We start from the raw sequence: 21,315 nt of genomic DNA on the forward strand, positions 1-21,315 counted from the left end.
GCCCGCCCCTCACCCAGCGGCCCCGGCGCGGCGGCGGCGCGAGGCTCCCGCGCCTTCACCGGCAGCCACCGGCGGCGGAGCCCCCGAGGAGGTGAGGGGAGGGGAGGTGAGGGGAGGGGCGGCAGCCGCCGCCGCCGTTAGCGGCCGGCGGAGGGGCCTCGCGTGAGATGAGGCGATCCCGCGGGCTGACGCGCTCCTCGGCCCCGCCTGCGGGGGCGCTCCCACGCGCAGGCGGGGGTCCCCCATCGTGGGCGCGGGTCACGCGTGTCTGTCCGCGGGTCCCTCTCCACGCTCCCCCTCCCCGCGCGGAGCGGGAAGGGGCGTTCCGGCCGTGCTTTGGGCCCGTTACGCGCGGCCGGCGGGGAGCGTGTGGCCGGCGTTCGGCAGCTCCCGCAGGGGAAGAGAGGAGCCGTCGGCCGCCCCTGGAGCGAGCGACGCGGGGAGGCTGTCAGGGGCTGGCGGGGCGGGGACCTCTGGCTGTCGCCCGCGCTGCCATGCCTCTCGTTGCTGGGCGAGCAGCAGGTAGCCGGAGTGTTGTCTGTTGGGGTCGACGAAGTGTTGTAATTAAAGCATTCGTCTGAACTAACTTTTTTGATCATCAGGAAGGATAAAGTTTCATACAGCCTTTAAGTGAATAGGAAACCTGTCTTCAGGCATTTCCAGATCTTGGTTGTATTTGCCAAAGAGACTAACTCTTTTTTTTTTTTCTTTTTTTTTTTCCCCCAAAGCTTTCTCTGCAGAAGAATTAACAGTGAAGAGACCTCTGGTAGGTTGACAGTTGGGTGTGGCTGATGTGTGCTATAAAACATGCTTCAGGATGTGATGCTGGATTTGTATGTTGAGATTAGGAGGTAGTCTGTGTGTAAGGTGAAGAATGACAAAGGAGATTCAAGGGAAAGAGAAGCCAAGAGGATGAGTACATCTGTAAAGATGATCATAGTAGAATGGAACTGGTTTTTAAAAGTAAAGTTGTTAATTGAACTAGGTGAACAGACTGACTTCTTCAGATGTTCACTTCTCTTCCTGTCTGGTAAAGTCATGGTTTGGAGGATGTCCTCTTTTTTCTTCCTTCTCAATGTTGGATTGGCAGAGGCTGGGGGTGTCCGCAAGTTTGGTGTCAGTGTGGTCTGGTAGGAGTGGAGTAAGTTATGTGGGTTTCTTTGTACTGGCAGCACCTACCTGAGAGGATAGTAATCCTAGAAAAATTAAGTTCTTCAGCCTTGGAGATTTTTCCCCTCTTGTTTCCAAAAGCAATATTAAAATTAAAGACCCCTGAGGAGAAGCCATACTCTGGGGAAGCTGGAGGCTTCACAGATGAATATCAGGAGGAAAGCATGTATATACAGCTTCTGTATAGGGGATATTTTAAAACCAGTGCTGTTGAGCTCAAAGAGAGAGTGTGAGGTCACTTCTAAATCAGACAAGAATGGACAGGAACCAGTTTTCTGTAGCAGGAATGAAACTTCATCCCTTCTGACATCTAAAGTCTGCTTAAGTGTGTGGTTTCTAAGCATTAGTTATGTGTAGTCTTTTATCCCAGTGGAGGTAGTGGGATAGGAAATGTGCTCAGTTTATCCTACTGAATGGATGGAGGCCAGTTCCTTCACACAGTGATTAATATTCATTAAATAATGCTATGCAGATGCTCCCAGGCATGGCTAGCTTCAAACTTGTGCCTCAAGGCTAAATATTCACTAATTTAGTGAATGTATTCACTATGTATTCACAATGTATTCACTAATACATTGTGAGTATAAGATCATCCTGTTTAATGTGTGATGAATTTGGGTGGAACATCTGAAAGGAAAGAGCACCCAGAAAGCTGAGGCAGTTTTGTATGCAGCACACACAACATTTTCAGCAACTCGGTGGTTCTGGAACAGTGTGCTGACAAGAGCACTACTGGGGATATCACTGGAAAGGAAAAGCAACTGTGTTCATTCTCGCTTGCTTTGGAGAGCACGGGAAGCATGCAGCATATATAATTAAAGGATGGGGTTTGAGACAAGAGGAATATTACATTGTAATTGTTAGTCTTGCATAAAGAGTAATGTCTTAAAGTGGCCTTAATCCATAGTTTTACCTACTGTTTATTTATGAAGTATACCAACTCCATCAAAACCCAAGTCTTGCCAGTGTTGGAAGAATCAGCACCATCTGACTGTTTGGCTTTGGATTATTAATCTACCTTAGCTGTCTCAATCGAGCTTTGGGGAAAGTATTGATGACACTGAAAACTCAATTAGATGTCTGAGTAACAAAAACCACATTAGTGTTCAAATAAATATTGTTATTTGTACAGACTATGTATTGTAGTTAGAAAGCTTTTATGATGACAGTTTCTTTTAACTGACAGCTCTCAACTTTTGGAAGAAGCGGGAAAATGGCATCAGAAGACATCACTAAGCTTGTGGAGTCACTTGCCAAAACCAAAGTGGGTGGTGGACAGTTGAGCTTCAAAGGCCAGAGCCTTAAACTCAACACAGCTGAAGATGGTAAGAGAAAATACCTTTGTGCTTGGGAAGCATCTCCCTGAAGTTGTAAAATCTTGTGGTAAACCTTCTGCTGATCCTGCATGGACAGGTTGTAATGTATCTGTGATGCAGGGGTGCATCAGCTGCTTCTGATAGAAACATTTCCTACCCTTCAGGTACCCTGCTTTCACCTGGTGCCCTGGCAGTGCTGCAGCTGCTGTAACTGGGGTTTGGGTGCCTGGTTTGCAGTTGTTGTATTCTTGGTGTTCTAAGTGATTTTCACAGTCACTGGGCATTAGAAGTCAGTGCTCCTTTTAAAAGCAGTGAAGAAGTGCATCACAGCTCTTGGAACAAGATGTGTGCAGAGGAATGGGCTGGTATGTTAGCCTGCTGCAACAGCTCACTTTCTTTCTGTCTTGGTGTATGTGTGTTTCACAATAAGCCTTACAGTGGCTGCTAATGTAAATATCTGGAGAAAATGTATATATTCCTATATCAACGTTTCTGCCAAGATAAGAAAACCAGCATGTTTTTCAGAGAGGCTATTTGCTGTAGTGCTTATTTTTTTTTTTTGCTGATGCTGAAGGTGGAGCATTTTATGGATTGGCTTAGTAGTTCAAAGGCACTGAACTGTGGGGCAGGGCCTTGGAGCTTGGGAACAATAACAAGTGCCCATTGGCAGGAGAGACTGCAGCTTGCTTCTTTGCCTTGCATAGGATTACTGTAGAGTTAAATTGTTCCACCCCGACGTGTTTGCTAAACAGACATTACTTTTGCCAGTCAGTTGGAACTTCCTGTTGATGTGACACCAATTCCCATCAACTTTTAACTTAGTCCTTGCACTTCTGTAGGGACATGTACTCTAGCTTTTAAACCATGTGCTGAATGGTAGAGGAATTTTATTTGGGAAGTAAAGAAATTAAGTTTTGCAAATAGGAGGATGTCTATCACAATAGAATGAGAAAATTATGAGAAGGAAGGGTAGAGAATGAAGAATGTTCTCTCTGGTGACCTGACACTTTAGCTCTGTTCCCATTGCTGTTTCAGGGTGTTTTCACATAATGTTGTTCAGCTGTTTTTGCTAGAGGTGAGCAAGTATTACTGGATCTGAGGGTTACTGTGGTAACCAAGACAGTGTTTGAAAGACCAACTAGATTATCTGCTTCTTGCAGCTGAAGAAGTGATCAAGCAAATTGAGGAATTTGATGGCCTGGAAGCCTTGCGCCTGGAAGGCAACACAGTGGGTGTGGAGGCAGCAAAGGTTATTGCCAAAGCCTTGGAGAAGAAAAGTGAGCTCAAGGTGAGATTCTCAAGTGGGGAGTAGTCAAGGGGAAGAAATAATGTGGAAATACTGAAGGCCTGTCTAGGCTCTTCCTACAGAAGCCTGCCTTGAGTTACCTCCAAAGCTTGCTTGGTGGCTCTTCCAGTAGGAAGAGCAACCTTATGAAAATACAGCATAACCTGGAGACTTTGGGATAATGGGAACACCTTCTGCACTCCTAACTTCCTGTTTAGAAGGCTTCCAATCTTGAAGCTAGGAAGCTGTGTGAAGAAGTACCCCTACTGAAGGCAGCATCTGTAAGCCAAGAGCCATGGCAACAAAATGAAGTTCTCTGGAAAGCTGAGTCAGATCTTCTGGAGAGTGAGTCTTCAGTGAATGCCTGAGTAGCTAGGAAATAATGGAGGAAATGTAACAGGAGGTTTATCTTTGCCCAAGCTGTGTTTCCTACTGTTGCTCTGGCCTGACGTTAAGGGGATGCTGTACTGCTAGAGATGCTACACTGTCCCTTGAAGGAGAGTGGTATGAAACATTGATACACATTAGTCATCAAAGTGTGGCTTTTCAAGTAAGTTCAGATTGTTGAGCTTCATACCTTAGTAAAATCAGCATTCCTAATGTATTCTTCTGTTTCCTGTTGCTTTTTTCTGTGGTAATTTTCTCAGCAGAAAAAAATCCAGCTTGAACAAAACCAAGAATTCTTCTGTATATATAATGTTTATGGTGTGCACTTCAGTTACTTTGTCCTTGCAAATGAAAGTGATTGTAACACTGATTCTTGCAGCTCTTTAGTACAATCAAATGACAACCCAAGGGAAGGGAGGCAGCATTAAGCTGTTCCCAGTGATGTAAAGCAGCTTGTATGTGTAAATGTTTATTACAACTGTGTTGACCTAAATATTTTAGTGGGTTTTATCTGTATGCTTCTTATTTTAGAGGTGTCATTGGAGTGACATGTTCACAGGGAGGCTAAGGTCTGAGATCCCTCCTGCTTTGGTAAGTAAAAATGAGATCTGAGACTTCTGACTAATATAACCTGTTTTCTCACCTGTCATGCTTTTTGTGGGAGTCTGTATTTTGGTACAGAGCTGATACTTCTCTGTGCTGTTAACACGAAATGTCTCAGAATAGGTGAGTGATTCTCTTTTGCTCTTCCTGTATGAGGTGGAGAGGAGTCGATTAAGTGATAAATACAAGTCCATGCTAGTGAAGGAGCTTTTCACTGGGAAAAACATCTTCGTGACCCAACAGATAGAATGAAAGTTAAGCTTTCTAAATAAATCACATGGCTTTGTCTTCTAAGACCATTACAGACCTCTGTCTCCTTGAGTCCTGTGAAGCTAGAACATAAGCTCAACATGATGAAAACAGTATTTCTTTCAGCAGTGTGGAGGGGGAAACTCACTTTGGAAAGCATTTGACCTAAAGGGATAGGATACTGTCTTGGTAACTGCTTTATGGTTATCTTTAGCTTAATTTGTACAACTTCCTCTCTGGATTTAGCAGTAAAGTTTTATTTCCCCATGCAGCTTTGCAGAATGTCTTCAAAGTGGAAATTTTTTTGCAGCATCACTGTCACACCTAGCCACTGCAGTGATGCTGTCACTAAAAGTTAATCCATTCCCTCCCACCCACTGCCATCTGTTTCCTTACAGATCTCTTTGGGAGATGCACTCATCACTGCTGGAGCCCAGCTGGTAGAGTTGGACCTGAGTGACAATGCCTTTGGGCCAGACGGTGTGCGTGGCTTTGAGGCTCTGCTGAAGAGCCCTGCCTGCTACACTCTGCAGGAACTCAAGCTCAATAACTGTGGCATGGGCATTGGTGGTGGCAAGGTAAGGGTTGTCTCATCTTTGGTGACTGCCAACTCCCCTGCTCAAGGCAACTACACCAGGTTCTTTGGGCTTTTGTCTAGTCAGGTTTTGAATATGGAGACTTCACAAGCTCTATGAATAGTCTATCCCAGTGTTTAATAACCCTCACAGTAATAAAGGGAGTTTATGTTAAAATGCTATTTTCTCTGCACTGGCTTGTGTGCATTTGTGTCGTGGTTCTGTCTTCTTTATACTACCTTTGCCCCTCATCTTGTTGTTCTGGGCAGATAGATATTATCCATATTTACACATGGATAATATCTCCCCTAGAGCTTTTTCTTCCCCAGCCTTAATAATCTCAGGGGTCAGTAAAATTCTCCAGTTCTTTAATCATCCTTGGCCCCCTTTGCTGGACTCACCCCAGTAAATCCATGTAGGAGCCTGGTATTGGACACTGTGCTTGGATGCATTTCACAGGGCTAAGTAGAGGAGGATCTGACCTGCTGTGAGTGCTTTTTCCCAAGGCAGCCCAGTAGAGTTCCTTTGCTTCAAATGTGTATTGGTAGCTCATGGTCAACTTCCTACCCATATATGCTTGCCTGATAAGAATGAAAATGTTCTTGATGGCTCTGTGTGTTTTAGTGTTGCAAAACTATCAATTCTTGCCTGAGACCACAATGTGCAAGTGTTGCAGGTAGAGACAGTTTTATTGTATACCCTATTCTAGAAACAGGTACGTTTCAGTGATGCCCAAAGTATTTCTTGAGAGTGGCCTACAAAACACAGTAGGATTCCTGTCGAATGATCTGGGGGAGTATAATCTGCTTGTTTTATCTTTAGATACTGGCAGCTGCTCTGAAAGATTGTCACAGGAAATCAAGTGCCCAGGGCAAGCCTCTTGCTTTAAAAATATTTGTGGCTGGCAGAAATCGTCTGGAGAATGATGGTGCCACTGCCCTGGCTGAAGCCTTCGGGGTGAGTATCAAACTAGAGCTGCTTTGACAGCAAATTGGAGCAAGGTATGATTCGGTGCTAGTGTTGATGCACACAGAGTTTGCCTCATCTTGGAGGCAGGAGCTGGTGGTCTGTTCACTAAAGTCATGATGTTTCTTGCTGCTGAAACTGGTGTCTTCAACAAGTGGAATTAGAGTTGGTGACTGAGTGTTTATGTGACCTAAATTTCCAAACACATAACTAGTAGCTGTGTAAAGTAGTTACCTGAGGGAGAAATAGTCATCTCCTGAGTAATTTAATAGTTCTGTTCCTTTTCCTCTCTCTGTGGTAATGGTTGTTGATGGGCACTGGGGTAAGGTATCCCATCTTGTCCTCTTGAGTGCCACTTTGCTCATTCATCTGGCAAAAGCAGCCCAGTGTCTTTGCTAGGATCATCTGATAAGAGCTTAGTGTTGCCTGGCTTTCTCTAGCTGTCACTGACCTACTTGCACTTTTGTGGGAGGAAGAGAATTCACTGTGGTTGGGACCACCTTAATTCCCTTTTCTTACCTCAATTGCTGCTAGAAGTGACTTCTGAATTATAATGCATGTTGTCAGGCATATTGACAATGATATTGCAGGTTGGAGGCTGACTTATTTCATAAAGAGCTGCCTAGATGTGGTTTTGATTAATCAGTAATCATGGCAAAAATAAGACTTTTTAAATACTTAGGAGTTGTGTTACAATGTGATTCATGGAGAATCAAGATTGAATGGCACTACCAAAATGGGATTAATCATTGTGACATTCTGTTTAGTCCATAAACAATATTTGTACTAACTTTTTTACATGCTTGCCTCTGTGGTCAGGGCAAAATGTAGATTTTAATTAGAAAATTAAAGTGATGTTGTGTGGTCTGTTTTAGTGTTGTTGAACTGCAGGTGAGGAACTCTTAGTTTTAAGTTATTTAGAGTAGGCATATAGGACAATGATACTTGTCTCTTTGAATCAGGGCTTTGTGTTAATCTGACACTTGCCATGTGTCTGCTATTGCACTTAGATTTGTGATAGAATTGCTAGTAAATCACTGTAGAAGAACTGGTAGAGTTTTGAAACTCAAAACAATTTTAAGTCCTAAGAATGGAGCAGTATACTCTTGAGCTGAAGTATGTTTAATAAAAGCTGTTTTATCTGCATCCTTTTGTAGATCATTGGGACTCTAGAAGAGGTCCATATGCCACAGAATGGAATTAACCATCCTGGCATAACAGCACTGGCACAGGCCTTTGCTATCAACCCACTGCTTAAGGTTATAAACTTGAATGACAACACCTTCACAGAGAAAGGAGCTGTGGCCATGGCAGAGGTGAGTTGTTTTAAGCAGCTGTTTTGAGTTTTGTCTCAAGTCTAGTTGGCATTAACACCTTTGGATTGGTGGAGCTGCATGCCATGCTGCAATGGGAAGGATGACATTCCAGAAGTAATAGGATGTTCACTTACTTGCATGTCTACTTTCAATTCTGTGCTGTCTTGCTCTGCAGACCCTGAAGGCTCTTCGGCAGATTGAAGTGATCAACTTCGGGGACTGCCTGGTGCGTTCGAAGGGTGCTGTTGCTATTGCTGATGCTGTTAAAGAAGGGCTTCATAAATTAAAGGTATTGTCTGCTTGCTGTCCAGCTCTTTTGAAAAATGCCAAGTTTTCCATTTCATGTTTTTTTGTTCATTTTCCTACTGCTGCTGATTACTTTAAAACAGGATTCAGTTCTGTGCCGGTTCTGTGCTCACAACTGAAATGCAGCAAGCTGTGCTGTAGATCAATGGCATCCTACCATCCAGCTAGGGCTGTGCTATGTGGAGGTGTACCAATGATCTGTTTAGTCTTTGCTTGATGTTTTTGCAGCTGTTAGCTCAACTCAGCAAGTGCTACTCAAGAAATCTAATAATGGAAGTACCTGCTATTAGAATTCCCCAGAGCTTCATGAGTGGGGACTGACACAAAGGGGACTTCACGAACAGCTTGTAGTCTCTTCAACATTTCATAGCTCATACAGTTAATGCTTGTAGTCTCTTCAACATTTCATAGCTCATACAGTTAATGCTTTTTCTTTGTTAGAACATCAATCAAAGGTCCAAGTATTTTTAGTTTTTTGGTGATACCACAGCCTCCTACATCAATATTTGCACAGGACTTGAATCTGACAACATTCTGGATAGGCTGAAGTCAAATTAATAACATAAGCAAACTAGGATCTCTAGAAACACCTGCCATGAGTCATAGCTGCCCTGAGACAGATGCTGAACATGTGATTCCTAATCTTGCGGTCAAAGACAAAAATTAATATCTAATTATGTGTATGAACCTGGTACAGAAAGAAGTAGGTTCTTTGTGGTGTGTGATCCCTTGCTTGGGCTTCTGCTGGTTCTACTGGAACTTGTCTGAATCTCCCAAGAAAAGTTAAGTAATGGGGTATTGAGATGAACAGCCAGAGGTTAAATTCTTTCTTCTGGAGCAGAAATGGTTAAGGGAGGGCAGCATGAAGCAATTGCAGCTGATTCATTCTGTTCAAGGACTGCTTCTCTTCTGCTGTTAATATTCAATCCCTTTTCAGGAAGGGATTGATTGAGCACAATGGGGAATGGTGGGGGATGGTGTCTGGCTGTTGAGTAACTTTACTCTCACTAGTGCACATGGTTTCTTTGTTGGCTGGGTCTATCAGAAGTAGTACCACTCATGGCTTGTTTTTTGAAGGCCTTAACTTGTAACTGAGGTGTCAAAGGAAATGTCCAATCTGTTTAGTACAGTAGCTGCCCCCTTCCTCTGTTAGACTTACTGGAGTGTGAGTTTTGGAGTGCTCCTGTGACCCTTGATAAGTGAAGATCTCCAGGCAGCTGACTGCAAATCTGAAATGTCTGCTGCCTTTTAGGTGAGCAGTGATCTGTAGGTATTTTAAAATTACCACCTTTAATAGTGCTGCTCTTAACACCAGTATGTTTCAAAATTCCCCTTTTAAGTATATGAGGTAGGAGTATGTCAGGGTTTATATTCAATTAATAACACTTTTTTTTTGCTGGGAGCCACTTCAAATGAGTCTTTCCAGAACACTTGTGAGGACATGAAATTTATGGATATGATAGATGTTAATAGGAATTCTGCAGACAAAATGTTCTTCTGCTTCTTAGGAACTGAATTTGTCTTTCTGTGAGATCAAACGAGATGCTGCTCTAACTGTTGCTGAAGCTGTTGAAGATAAGACAGAGCTGGAGAAGTTGGATCTCAATGGTATGTAAGTTTGCTAGATCAAAGTATGTCTGGTTTGATTCCAATGAGAAACCACTAGGAAGAATGTTGACAGAACCACATATTCTATTCTTGCAATTGTCAGCATATAAAAAACAGTAGCTGAACTTGCATGATGTTGGGACAAGAAATGGCTAGATCTTTAAAGTTTTCTTAAACTATGAACTCAGTTAATTGTTAAGCATTTTTGATAGACCTCATAAGGTGGAAAGATTAGGCTGATAACTGTACCTTTTTTCAGTAAAACTCTAATTATTCAGTGTTACCTCAGATTCTTGATACTTGGAAACAAAAACCTTTGTGTGCAACTCTGCAGAAGAGTGTGAGAATTTTGGCTTTTGCTGTTCTTACGTTGGGTCACTGCATTTCACTGGTTCTGTGCTGTGTGTACTTTTAGAATCACTAAGAACAAGAGCTATTTAGAAAGTTAACAGGAAGTCTTTCAAACACTAAAACATTAGGGCATTTTCATCTTCAACCATTGTATAATGTTGCTGAAATTTGTTTAACAACTGTTTGCTTCTGTCTGATAAGTGTGGTTTGTGTTGCTGCCTCTAAGGTGTTGTGCAGAAATGGTATATAACTGTTTGATTTCAGAAACAAGGGATAGACAAGAATATACAGCTAAGTCCTCAAGAACAAACTTGTGTGCATCTGTCAAGTCTGCTCCCTTTCCTCTATCAACCTAGGTAACTGTCTGGGAGAAGAAGTATGTGAGCAGCTCCATGAGATCCTTGAAGGCTTCAATATGGCATCAGTGCTGGGATCTTTGAGGTAGGCATGATGCCAGAGTTTAAATCAGAAGTTTTCTGACAATTCTCATCAACACTCTTATTGATGTATCTCATTTTACAATAAGAACTCTCTCACTGCTGATAGATGTTGATCTGAGTGTGGAGCACAGCCAAGGATGTGTCTTAAACTTGTCTGGTTTTCATTGATGGACTTACCTTAGCATTAGTTAGATTTTGTTGCTCTTTTCTTGCTATTCTCAACTGGGTGACTGATGATTGAGTGTCTTCTTGGTGTGTTGTAGGTCAGATGTGCTTCTTGCAGTAGGACTTTGAGGAGAGGCTGCTCTTTTGTTCTTGAAAAGTTTTGAGTGCCAGTGTATAGGAATTCCAAGTGTGTAATTAATGGAATGTGTAACATTCAAACCTTAGTGATGATGAAGGGGAGGAGGAGGATGAAGATGAGGAGGAGGATGAAGATGAGGAGGAGGATGAAGATGAGGAGGAGGAGGAAGAGGAACAGAAACAGCTGGAAGAAAGAGGAGCAGAAGAACAGGAGTCATTGACTCCTAAGAAGATAATTGATTCACAGGTAAGCTTACTTCCAGATAGATTCTTGTTTCATCAGATGGAGGAGCGTAAAGGAGGAAATGAAATCCTGGTGTCTGAACTTGAAATGCTGACAGGCACATTCCTGCATGGGCTGGCACTAATGTAACAGGGACATAACATTCAGGAAATAAAATGGATTAGTTGAAAAGTGTGTGTTGTAAAGTGTGCATGGTGTACACATGCATGGAGGGAAAGGCAGAGTAGTGGTTGTTGCCAAAGTGTTCCATGTTCAGAAAGTGGTGGAGACCTTGTACACACAGTGGCATGCCCTTGTGCTACCATATCCTGGCCATTCCAACTCTGGGCTTAGGTCAGCCTCGGGCTGTTTTCAAACAGAACAAATTCTGACCTGGTATAGCTGTGCCCTGACCTGTCCCATCTGTTTTTGCTAAACCAATTTATTTACTTCCAAGAATAAACTTGAGATGGATTCTGCCTGTTTCAGGCTTCAACTCCAGTGCCATCTCCTCCTGTGGATGTTGCCACGTTCCTTGCTTTCCCATCACCAGAGAAGCTGCTGCGACTAGGACCAAAGTGCTCGGTGCTGATAGCTCAGCAGGTAGGTGCATTGGTGCTTGTCTGAGCTTGATTTTGCTCTCAAAGTTCTTTAATTGCCAGAGGTTATAACTTGACCTAGATTTGCATCTTTTCTCCAGTGATCCCGAAGAACCTTATGGAAGTAGATGACACAGTTAATGCTTAAACTGGCATCAGAGCTTCTACATAGAGTAATTTTGTTTGTTGCTTGTGCCTTCTCATATGGCCAAGGCAAAGCTGATGTCAGTCAGCTGAAGGCTGTAATTCTTGCCACAGCCCTAGTAGAGACCCATGTTGTGTAGCTGTCTAGCAGTGAACTGATATCTATTTCTCTTTCAGACAGATACATCTGATGTAGAGAAAGTAGTTGCAACTCTCCTAAGGATATCCTCAGTCTTCAAAGATGAAGCCTCAGTGAAAACAGCAGTACATGAAACAACAGGTGACTGGGCCTTTCTTCACTTTCTGGTGTCACCTGGTTCAGTGCCATAGACACCACTGCAAGGTGGGAAAAGGCCCCTGTGGGCCAGGCCATTGGGCATTTTTGTCCCTGGCGGATAACAAAGTGCCAAGCTGTGCCCTGCTGTTGTGTGGAGTGGAAGATTCATTCTGAACCTGGCATAGTTTGTGCTTCCAAAGCTGGGCAATGACTGTTGTAGTGAGCCACTGCTGCCCTTACTGCATCTCCTTGATGCTGGGCTCTCAATAGCCAGTAGTTCTGGGTTTCAAGGTCAGTTACCTTTCCAAGGCTGTTTATTTAAAAAGTGTTTTGCAGGAAGTAGCCTCCCTAGTGTAGTGTTACAAGACTGTAAAGAGACGTCCTAATTGATGTCTCCCTTTATCAGTCTGAAACATCTTTAATTTCTTCAGGAAGCAGAGATTTCCAACATGGGGCAAGATACAGAAGCCAATCTTCAAACAAGGGACCTTTTCTCACACTATATTGTGGAATAGTTATTTGGGTTAGGTCTGATTAGTGTGTGGACTAATAATATCCCTTCATGTTTTTGCTTGGAAATAGGAATTTCCAAACATTCCTGGGTATCTGAGCACTGCCTTTCATCTTTTTTTGAATCCCCCAGGAGTTCATTTCTCCCATACATGAACTACCAATCAGTATTGTGCAAAAGAGCTGGATTAATTATTTTTAAGACCATTTAAGGTGGTGTACTGTGTGTTTCTCTAGTTTGAAATTTGTTTGGAATTCACAGACATGGTGAAACTGTTGTCTTACAAACAGTAACACAATAGTTCTCTGCAGCTGGTTATGGGTCCAGTCAGTGAAAAATAGTCAGTTGGCACCTCACTGAGCTAGTGTACCTTGGCTCATGCCTGTTATGGGTTGTCTCCAGTAAAAAATGGAACAAAGGATATTACTGTTGTCTGAAGTGTTTGTGTATATCTTAATCTTTATTCCTGCTTCTTCAGGAAGGTAGAACCTGGCAATTACTTTCCTTCCATAAAAGTAGCCATCAGCTGAGAGTGAAGGCCCTGGTTAATGTCTGGCACTGTTCTACATCAACTCTAGTGAGTTCTGCCCATTCTAAGAAAACAGAATTGTCAGAGGTCAAAAGTGGGTTGCCTTGCCCACCCTGTAGACATGAGAGGTTAGAGCACTGGTTTGCCCATTGTTTGTGGCACAGTATTGGTCTTGAGGGAGCCCAGAAAACAGCTGAACAAACTTTCTCATTGTGTTCTCTCATTCCTTGTGGTTTCAAATGAAAGGTGAGTTGTTGCTAGCCTTTAAGAAGTCAAGGCTCTACCTCATGGTGCTCTAGTTCATCTAACTGTGTTTATATGCATGTATGCGCATAGCATGCATGCTCAAATGCACCAGGCAGAGCATCTGGTGGTGCATAGGACTGGGATGTACTGCATCTGAAGCTTGGCAGTGTGGGAATTCTCATGTGAGCTTTGTGTTTTGTTGGATTTTTTTGAATTTGGTTTTTTCTCCCTTATACTTAAGGGGTTTTACTTGTCTGAGTGTTTCAGAGCTTATAGCTATAGAGACAAATGAAGTCTTAACAGATACAATGTCACAAAACTCATTTAACAGCTGAGTTTCTCTATGGTCCATCTTAATCTTAAAATCCATAGGTGTCCTTTTTCTGTATTGCTAAAAATAATATGCTTATCTCTTTTTAGATGCCTTGATGAAAAAAGCCTTCAGTTCTGCCACATTTAATTCAGATGCATTCATCACAAACCTCTTGGTCCACATGGGGCTACTTAAGGTGAGGAAGCAGGAAAGAGTTAAGTCATGGTCTGTTTAGGCTGTTGAAGACCAGACTGGCAGGATTTTGGGTAATTATGTTGCCATGGAAGCAGCTGGGTGCCTGTGCATGCCTGATGCCCAGGGACAATGGAAGTCTGCAGGTCCAGCAGAAACTGCAAATTGCGAGGTTGCATTAGGATGAAGAATGTGTCACCTTTTTGTACATCTCCTGCTTAATGTGCTCTGCATTCTCTGTCCTTCCCTGAAGGCAGGGAGGATCAGGTAGGGCAATAGTGCTGCTGCTGGACTGTGGTGTCCATAAAAGCCATGTCAATATTATTAGTTAATGGTGTCCTTTAGGGCATTTCTTGAGAGCATGTCTCAACAATGTTTATCTGCTTCTCATGCCAGATCAGTGGCATTCAACCTCATGCTTTGGAGACTCTTTGCCAAATGCTGGTGTTATTAGTTACAAGTAATAAACTTATTGTGAGAAGATTGAGGGTCAGTAGGAAACCTGTGATTTGCACAGAATTAGTAGCTTTATTTTCAGTGAGGTGACTGTGGAGAGGTTCTGTCTGCAGACTTAAACACCTTTGCCTGTGTGTGCTACAAGGATTAGTGTTTTTCACTGCCTCAGGACCTGGAAGCTGAGAATGGAAACTTGGACTAACACAATTCTAAACTACAGAAAAGCCATAATCTGTTATAGCAGCCTGCTATTAAATAGGTTTATGAATGTCTTTCTGGTAATACCCAGATTGGGTTCCAGACCCTTGTTGACATGCACATATATGACTTAATTTCCTAAAAATCAGTTTCGCCTCTCTCTGTGTTCATTGTATACTGGACCAACACTGAGCTTCCCATTTATCAGAAAGATCAATGGAACCCAAGGTGGCAGAATGCCTGTTCTGAGGACTGCCACCTACCTCTTGCCCATATGGAAAATAGCAATATGCATGAGGCACAAAGCACACACCTGTGCTCCAGAAGAGTTCTTTGAGGCCAGGAAGTGGCACTGATGATAATGCCCTGGAGGATCAGCCTGCTGATTGTCATCTGTGATATGCCTAATTCATCACCAGCCCCCTACATGTGGGGAAGGTACATACTCCATTTTCAGTCCTATGTAGCTGGAAGCATGTGAGCACCAGATATTAATACTGTGAACTCCAAGGTCATACAGCAGGAACACAGGTCTATGTCCTGTCTGCAGAATGAGGGGTTTTGTTGAAATGCCTGTGGAGAAATAAATGAGAGCAATGTAAGAGTTGGGATATGTAGGGTAGTATCACATTAGGAGTAAGAATAACTTGTGTCATGTAAGCGAGGGGATGACTATTGGCTTTATCTTGTACATAATTGTGAGACCAGTCCTGGGAACACTGCATCAAGTTCTGGAGGGAGCCTGATGAAGAGCTGGAGATGGTATAAAAATAAGCTACAGAATAATACAAAAAATTGTTAAGGCAACTGAATGCTTTATGGATTGAAGTCTGGTGAAATTCCTCAGGAGAATACTTTGACACAGAGCATCTGAGAAGATTTGGCTCTTTCACATGGAGGTTCACTACTTCCCTTTCCCTATTACTACTGCTGTCAGTTGATAAGTACTAGAATGTTCTTGATATGTTTTTTCAGGTGCTGGTGCTGGGAGACTATGGAATTGGCCACCTTTGTCTTGTACTTAATCTAGTGACCAGCTTTCTCTGCTACATTCAGCAGAGAATTCATTGTCTGTGAATTACTGGGTTAAATCAAATCCCAGTTGTCTGATGTCTGACTTCTTGTCCATTTCTCAGAGTGAAGAGAAGATCAAAACTGTTCCAAGCCTCTATGGTATTCTTATGACCTTGAACCATATGGTCCAGCAGGATTATTTCCCTAAATCCTTGGCCCCAGTTCTCTCGGCTTTTGTTACAAAGTGAGTATTGTATTTGCCATGCAGTCTTCTCTGTGGGAGCTTGTGGAACTGTTTGAGGGTTAATAACTACATGTAAGCTGTTGTGAAAGCCCATTAAATGCCTGGTCTGAAATTGAGAATTAGTATCTTAATGGGTCTCTATTTTATCTTGTTTACTGCAGTATGTGAGGTTCAGAGATAAAACCAAAATCTTAATCCTAAAGAAGGAAAAGTGGGAAGTTGGCTTTGCAAGGAAGTGGCTCTGAAGCAGAGACTGCTAATGCCTCTCACAGAAGAGCTGTTTTGAGCTTAAGGAAACCTGCTGGGTACACAGGTCTAACTATGCCCTCCAAGTCATCCTTCAGAGTTAAGAGGGTCAGCAGGGCTCTACCAGTGTTGTCATGCTGTGAGACACTGAACACCAGCAGATGCAACTGCAAAACACAAAGACTGAATTTGTTTTTAAATGGAACTTCCTACTGTGACAGCAACCAAGGTAGTGATTTTTCTGAGAACTAAATTGGGAGCATAAGTACTGAAGAAGCTGCCTGTACTTAATGTTGTTACTTCCACTATAGGCATAGAACCAACCCCTGTGCCCACCAGCTTTAGCTTTTTTAATGTATTAAATGGCTATGGAAACCATATCTCTCCTGAATTAAATCAGTGTCAACTTCAGCATTGATGAGATTTAGGGGAAAAGACCCCACCAAATAGATTTGCGATAGGATTGCATGCTACTGTTCAACAGTCAGAGGAGAAACAGTCCAAAAATGTCACTTTAGGGGAAGCAGCAGAATCCTGAAATCAGTTTGGAGCTTGGTGGCTGGCTCAGCATGGACCATGTGCTGTGTAGGGTGAGAGCAGCTTTTTAGCAGGTTGCAGAGTGAAGCTTAAGCCTTCTCAATTTCATGGTATATGGGTTATATGCAGCTGCTTAGGATCCCTTCCTGGTGAAAGGTGGAGGCATGAGATAGTTGTGGTCAGTATGAAACACAGTAGGAATGCAGTCAAATATTGGTAGTCTGTCTTGATTCCACTGGGCTTGGAAGCTGGCCAGTTACGATAGGGGAAAAGAATTTTTCCAAGCATTGGTGTGGCTGAAGCTGTCAAAGCTGATATGTAACAGTGGTTTGTGTCCGTAAACACCAACCATGCTAAGGTCAGCTTTGGAAAATAAAGTATCTTGTTTACACATGTGCGAATGCTACCTGGAGGCCCTTCTTGTGCAGCACTTTGCCTGCTGTGTCCTTTCTTTGTGCTGATCAGGTTAAGGCAGTTACAAGCCAGTGACCATATGCTTTACCAACTGAACAAATATACCTCCAACTCAATCATTATAGGTTTAAGCAAGAAGTACCAGGACTTGCTCTTGCTTGTTGATCAAGCCCCAGCCCTCAAAATGGAATTTAAATTGCTGGAAGCTGAGAATACAGAAGAAGGATTTTGGTTCAGGGCATTTGACTGTCCTAATTGTTTATGTCAAGCAGTGCCCAGAGGAGCCTCTTAACTCTAAGCATCCTAACAAATTTTGTTCAGAAAAGATACTTGTCTCCCCTCTCCCTGTATGTGTGCATGTAGCCTTCTCCCAATAAGTGCTTTTAAGCTGTAGATGATGCTGTATGTGACAAAGAGTGAAATTTTGGTCTTCATGAATTCATTAAGAAAGAACCTTTTGAATCCAAAGCCAGCAGTTCACTACAAGAACAAGAGGGGAGAGTCTCTTGGTGAAAGTATGAGACTGTTCATAGGTTCTGCAGAAGCTCAGTGAGAGCCTCTCAGTGGAAGGCAGACCTGTCTGCCTTCCTGTGGTATGTACTGTGCTAATGCCAAGCCTCCACTGTCCCTGGTGTTATGAAATTCTTCAAGCTGAAGTTTTCTGCCTTACAAACATGTTGCAAGCTGTGATTTTATAGGGAAACTTTTGTCCTGTGCTGCATAATGAAGGCCACACTAGATATAAGCAATCTGTCTTTGTTATATGAACATAAGCATTTCTTACAGTGCTTTCCCTAAGGACAAACAGCTGTGTGAGCACTGCTCAGCAGTCACTGAAACATCCCTGTGTTATCAGCACTGCTTCCAGCACAAATCCAAAACACTGTGAAGAAAATTAACTAGCCCAGCCAAAACCATCACACAGCTTCTCAATTAACCACTATCCCTTGTCTCTTCTTGGAATTCAACCGGAGTAAAATTGCAATCCTAAAATTAAACCTTTACCTAGTAATAGTTAGAGCTCATCTGGCCTCTGTTTCTGCAACAAATCTACATCCACTCTGTCAAACCCATGGTTCCTTCACTTCACATACCAGAAAACTGGTATGCATTTTTGTGGTATTTTCTATTTGTTTTCTCCTTTTGGTTTGCAGTTAGCTCTTTTGGGCTTTTAGAGCTGTAAAGTTCTTGTAGCTGCCTAGGCCAGCTGCCTTTTACTGCAAGGAGCTTCTGGAGTAGTCACTTACCTTCTTCCTTTTGTGACAATTTGTTGTTGTAGGCTGTGTTCTCAATTCAATAGTAATTACAGAATTACGGATACAGACTGTAAACAGCATCCATCTTACTCTGCTTGCTGTCAAGCCTCATTTGAATTTTTTGGACGCAAGAGGGTGCTGTGAATCCACATGTGCTTCTCCATAATTTTTTAGGTGGAAGTACTGAAAATATGTGGATGTCTGCCTGCCCACTTGTGACTTGCTGGAGGTGATGGGGGGTTTTGTTTGGTTGGTTTTTTGGGGTTTTTTTATGCTGCTCCTTGCTGTTGAATTGCATCACGTCACTGGTCTCTTTGAACAGTCTGTAGCACAGAGTGGCAGGCAGATGGCCTCCTCTAGCAATAAAATCCTCCTTATTTGCTGTGGAGTTTAGTGTTGGGAGAGGGGGCTGAGGGATCTTGTCTGTGATCAACATCAGCAGTCCAGGTTCTCTATTTCCAAAAATGGGCAGCTGCCTGGATGGAACCAGCCCCCTCATTGCAAACAAGGCTGGGTCTTCCAAAGATGAGGGCTGAAATACCTCTCCCAGCCATGTTGAAAATAAACTCCAGGCTGTAATTCTGTGACACTGTGTGTTCAGTGCAAGGCATTGAATGACTCTTGGCAGGGGGAATAAAAAGGGTTAAGTCTTCTCCAGGATGTGCTTCTGTTAAATGGCAGCAGCCATGGAGTGCTGTACCAAATGACCTCTGCAGCTCTTGTTCCTGTGCTATACACCTGGAGGTGAACTCCTTGCTCCTTCCTAGATAATTCCACTCTTTATTTCAGCTCACCCTTCTTTCCCAAATTGAGTAGGCTTCGCAGTTGTTCATTGTTAAAGGTTATTTTGCTGTGGTGAGGTGGGAGAGAGGTAAATTAATGATTTGCATTCTCAGAACAGTAGAAAACATTGGATTAAAATTCTTTGGTGGAAGTTCCCTAGTGGATGGATAGAGACTGGTAGAAGTTTCAGTGATGCTGAGCCAGCAATTAGCCTGCAGAAACAGAAATATACATTACTGGGAGGCGATGGGAATGTTACAGAAATTTAGCCTCACGTTAACCCTTCTTTGAGTGTAGTCCCATTGTTTACTTTCAGGGAAAAGATTATTCTGTGTAAGTCTGATTACCTTTTGCAACCTCTGTCTTGGGCCCTTTCAGGTCATGTTCTGCAGGTTCTGTGGGCTGTTTGTAAGGCTCTCTGAAAGGTGGCCCAGCAAAGCCTGTCAGGTGCTACTTAACCTCAGGGAAGGAGAGGACAGGAGGTTATGTTGCCTTTTTAAAAGACTTAAAAAGTCCCAAGACCAAAGTCACCATCAGATTATAGATAGCAGATGACTTGGTGAGAAAAGATTTAAGTGCTCAAAAGGTCATCTCCTGTGTTTTGGGGCTCTAAACAGTGAAACTTTATGGAAAATCTCATTGCCAGAAGAGAGGGAAGGGGGTTTCCACCCCCACCTCCATCATTCTACCCAAAATGAGACACCGGGCTGCAGACATAAAAGTCAGCAGCAGATTGTTTATAGTTATGAAAATAAAAGTTCTGATTCTTGGCAATTGTGTTCCTGACTTGGACTTAGCAACAGGAGAAAGAGTTTTCCACAGCAAGCTCTGAAAGGGAAGCAGTGATCTGGGCAGCAATGATGGAATGGTTTTGGAAGAGATAACTGAGGGTAAAATTTGTAGGTTTTGGGGCATACATGCCCAGTACATTGGAAATAGATTTAAAATGTAGAATTTAAGAATGGCTTTGTGTCTGCCTTTGACTGAGCAAATAAACACTATCTCTCTTCTTTCCACAGACCAAACCGTGCTCTTGACTCCTGTTCATTTGCTCGCCACATGCTCTTACAGACCCTCCACCAGCTGTAAGAGACAGGAGATGTGCCTGCCCTTCCTTCCTCATAGGACTGTCGTCAGCAGAGCTCGGAGCTGCGTAGTGGGAGAGGATCCCAGAGGCCGTACAGACACACTGTCCTTTTTTTTTCTCCCTGTAGGAAGTCTGTCCTTCCTTCTGCTTTCATAAACTTGAACAAATCCTGCTGAATTGTCTTCCTACTCCTCTTGAAGTGATTCCCTGGTCTGTAGGGCAGGTGCTTACGCTAAAATAAGTCCGTACTGCTGTGAGCTCAGCATGAATTGAAGAGTTCTCCATTTTGGTTGCATTGTCAAGGGTGTGCCAAGAGTAACACGGGGCCCAGAAGAGCTCTCATCTGGATCAACCCACTTGGGCATTTTATTTTATTGGACTTTGACTCCTGCCTTTATAGCATTTAGCACTGTGCCATAGGGAGGCTGTGCTGCTGCTGCCCTGCTTCTCTGGGCCACAGGGGTGCTGCTCATGGGTCAGAGGGGTGAGGTGTGATCCCCTCTGGTTCTTCTTTCAAGTCTGTTGTCAAAGGCAGTGTGTGGCTGATTTTTATTTTAATGTACTCTTCCCCTTCTGCTGTGGCTTGGAATAATTGTGTAGTGGCGCTGATCCTGGTGGCCATTGCTTAAGGGAGCAAGCATATTTTATTGTAAATTTTTTTGCCGTTGCCTGTGTTGTTCATTCTTCCTGCCCTTTTCCTTCTCACCCTAATTAAATAAGCTCGGTTTGGAAATTAATACAATCCATGAAATTCCTGTGGAATGTGTTCCCTTTCTCTTCCCTTTGACAAAACACCAGGCCTGTGTGCGCTGTTCATGTGTTTGAAAGCCAAGCCTGTGTAAGAATATGGAGAGAGAAGGCTGTGCTTTTCTCTTCCACTGAACAAGTAGCAGCAGATGCTACTAAAGCTGTCTGGAGGATTGTCCATGTGCCCATATGAGTTTGTGGTACCTGCCTGTACCGCTCCTGAGCACACAAAATCACAGGCTGGTCCTGCTCCATCTTCTTCCAAGCCTCTGAGAATGAACACATCTCTTTAGGCAGCGCAGAGTTGTTCCTTCCTTCTCTGTTTTCAGTTGGAGACTGTTCATCCTCCCTTACCATTGACATGCAGGATAAATAGTCCTGGGAAGAAGGCAAGGAGATGGAGTTGGCTGTCCCTTTGTTGTGA

General features: G+C 43.1%; 1 protein-coding gene across 2 annotated transcripts; it reads left to right on the forward strand.

Annotated features, from left to right (window-relative positions):
* On the forward strand, nt 1-20,906 carry RANGAP1 (Ran GTPase activating protein 1). 2 transcript variants are annotated; one of them, XM_039571352.1, is made up of 17 exons: nt 1-91; nt 729-766; nt 2,357-2,495; nt 3,647-3,774; nt 4,690-4,749; nt 5,409-5,588; nt 6,408-6,542; nt 7,709-7,867; nt 8,043-8,156; nt 9,682-9,781; nt 10,489-10,573; nt 10,963-11,122; nt 11,588-11,701; nt 12,019-12,121; nt 13,825-13,913; nt 15,700-15,821; nt 20,077-20,906. In XM_039571352.1, exons 3-17 carry the CDS (start codon nt 2,384-2,386, stop codon nt 20,144-20,146), a joined length of 1,731 nt encoding a protein of 576 aa, XP_039427286.1. In that variant the 5' UTR covers nt 1-91; nt 729-766; nt 2,357-2,383; the 3' UTR covers nt 20,147-20,906. The 2 variants fall into 2 exon arrangements, with proteins under 2 accessions (XP_039427286.1, XP_039427285.1); XM_039571351.1 differs by lacking the exon at nt 1-91 and adding an exon at nt 503-522.
* Nucleotides 20,907-21,315: the final 409 nt, after the last annotated feature.

The sequence above is a fragment of the Corvus cornix genome, chromosome 1A (assembly GCF_000738735.6).
Source record: "Corvus cornix cornix isolate S_Up_H32 chromosome 1A, ASM73873v5, whole genome shotgun sequence".
In the NCBI taxonomy this organism is placed as follows: domain Eukaryota; kingdom Metazoa; phylum Chordata; class Aves; order Passeriformes; family Corvidae; genus Corvus; species Corvus cornix.

Coding starts and splice junctions, on each gene's coding strand:
- RANGAP1 (XM_039571352.1), top strand. CDS start 2,384: ATGGCATCAGAAGACATCACTAAGCTTGTGGAGTCACTTGCCAAAACC. Junction 2,496..3,646: donor ACTCAACACAGCTGAAGATG/GTAAGAGAAAAT, acceptor TGCTTCTTGCAG/CTGAAGAAGTGATCAAGCAA. Junction 5,589..6,407: donor TGGGCATTGGTGGTGGCAAG/GTAAGGGTTGTC, acceptor TTTTATCTTTAG/ATACTGGCAGCTGCTCTGAA.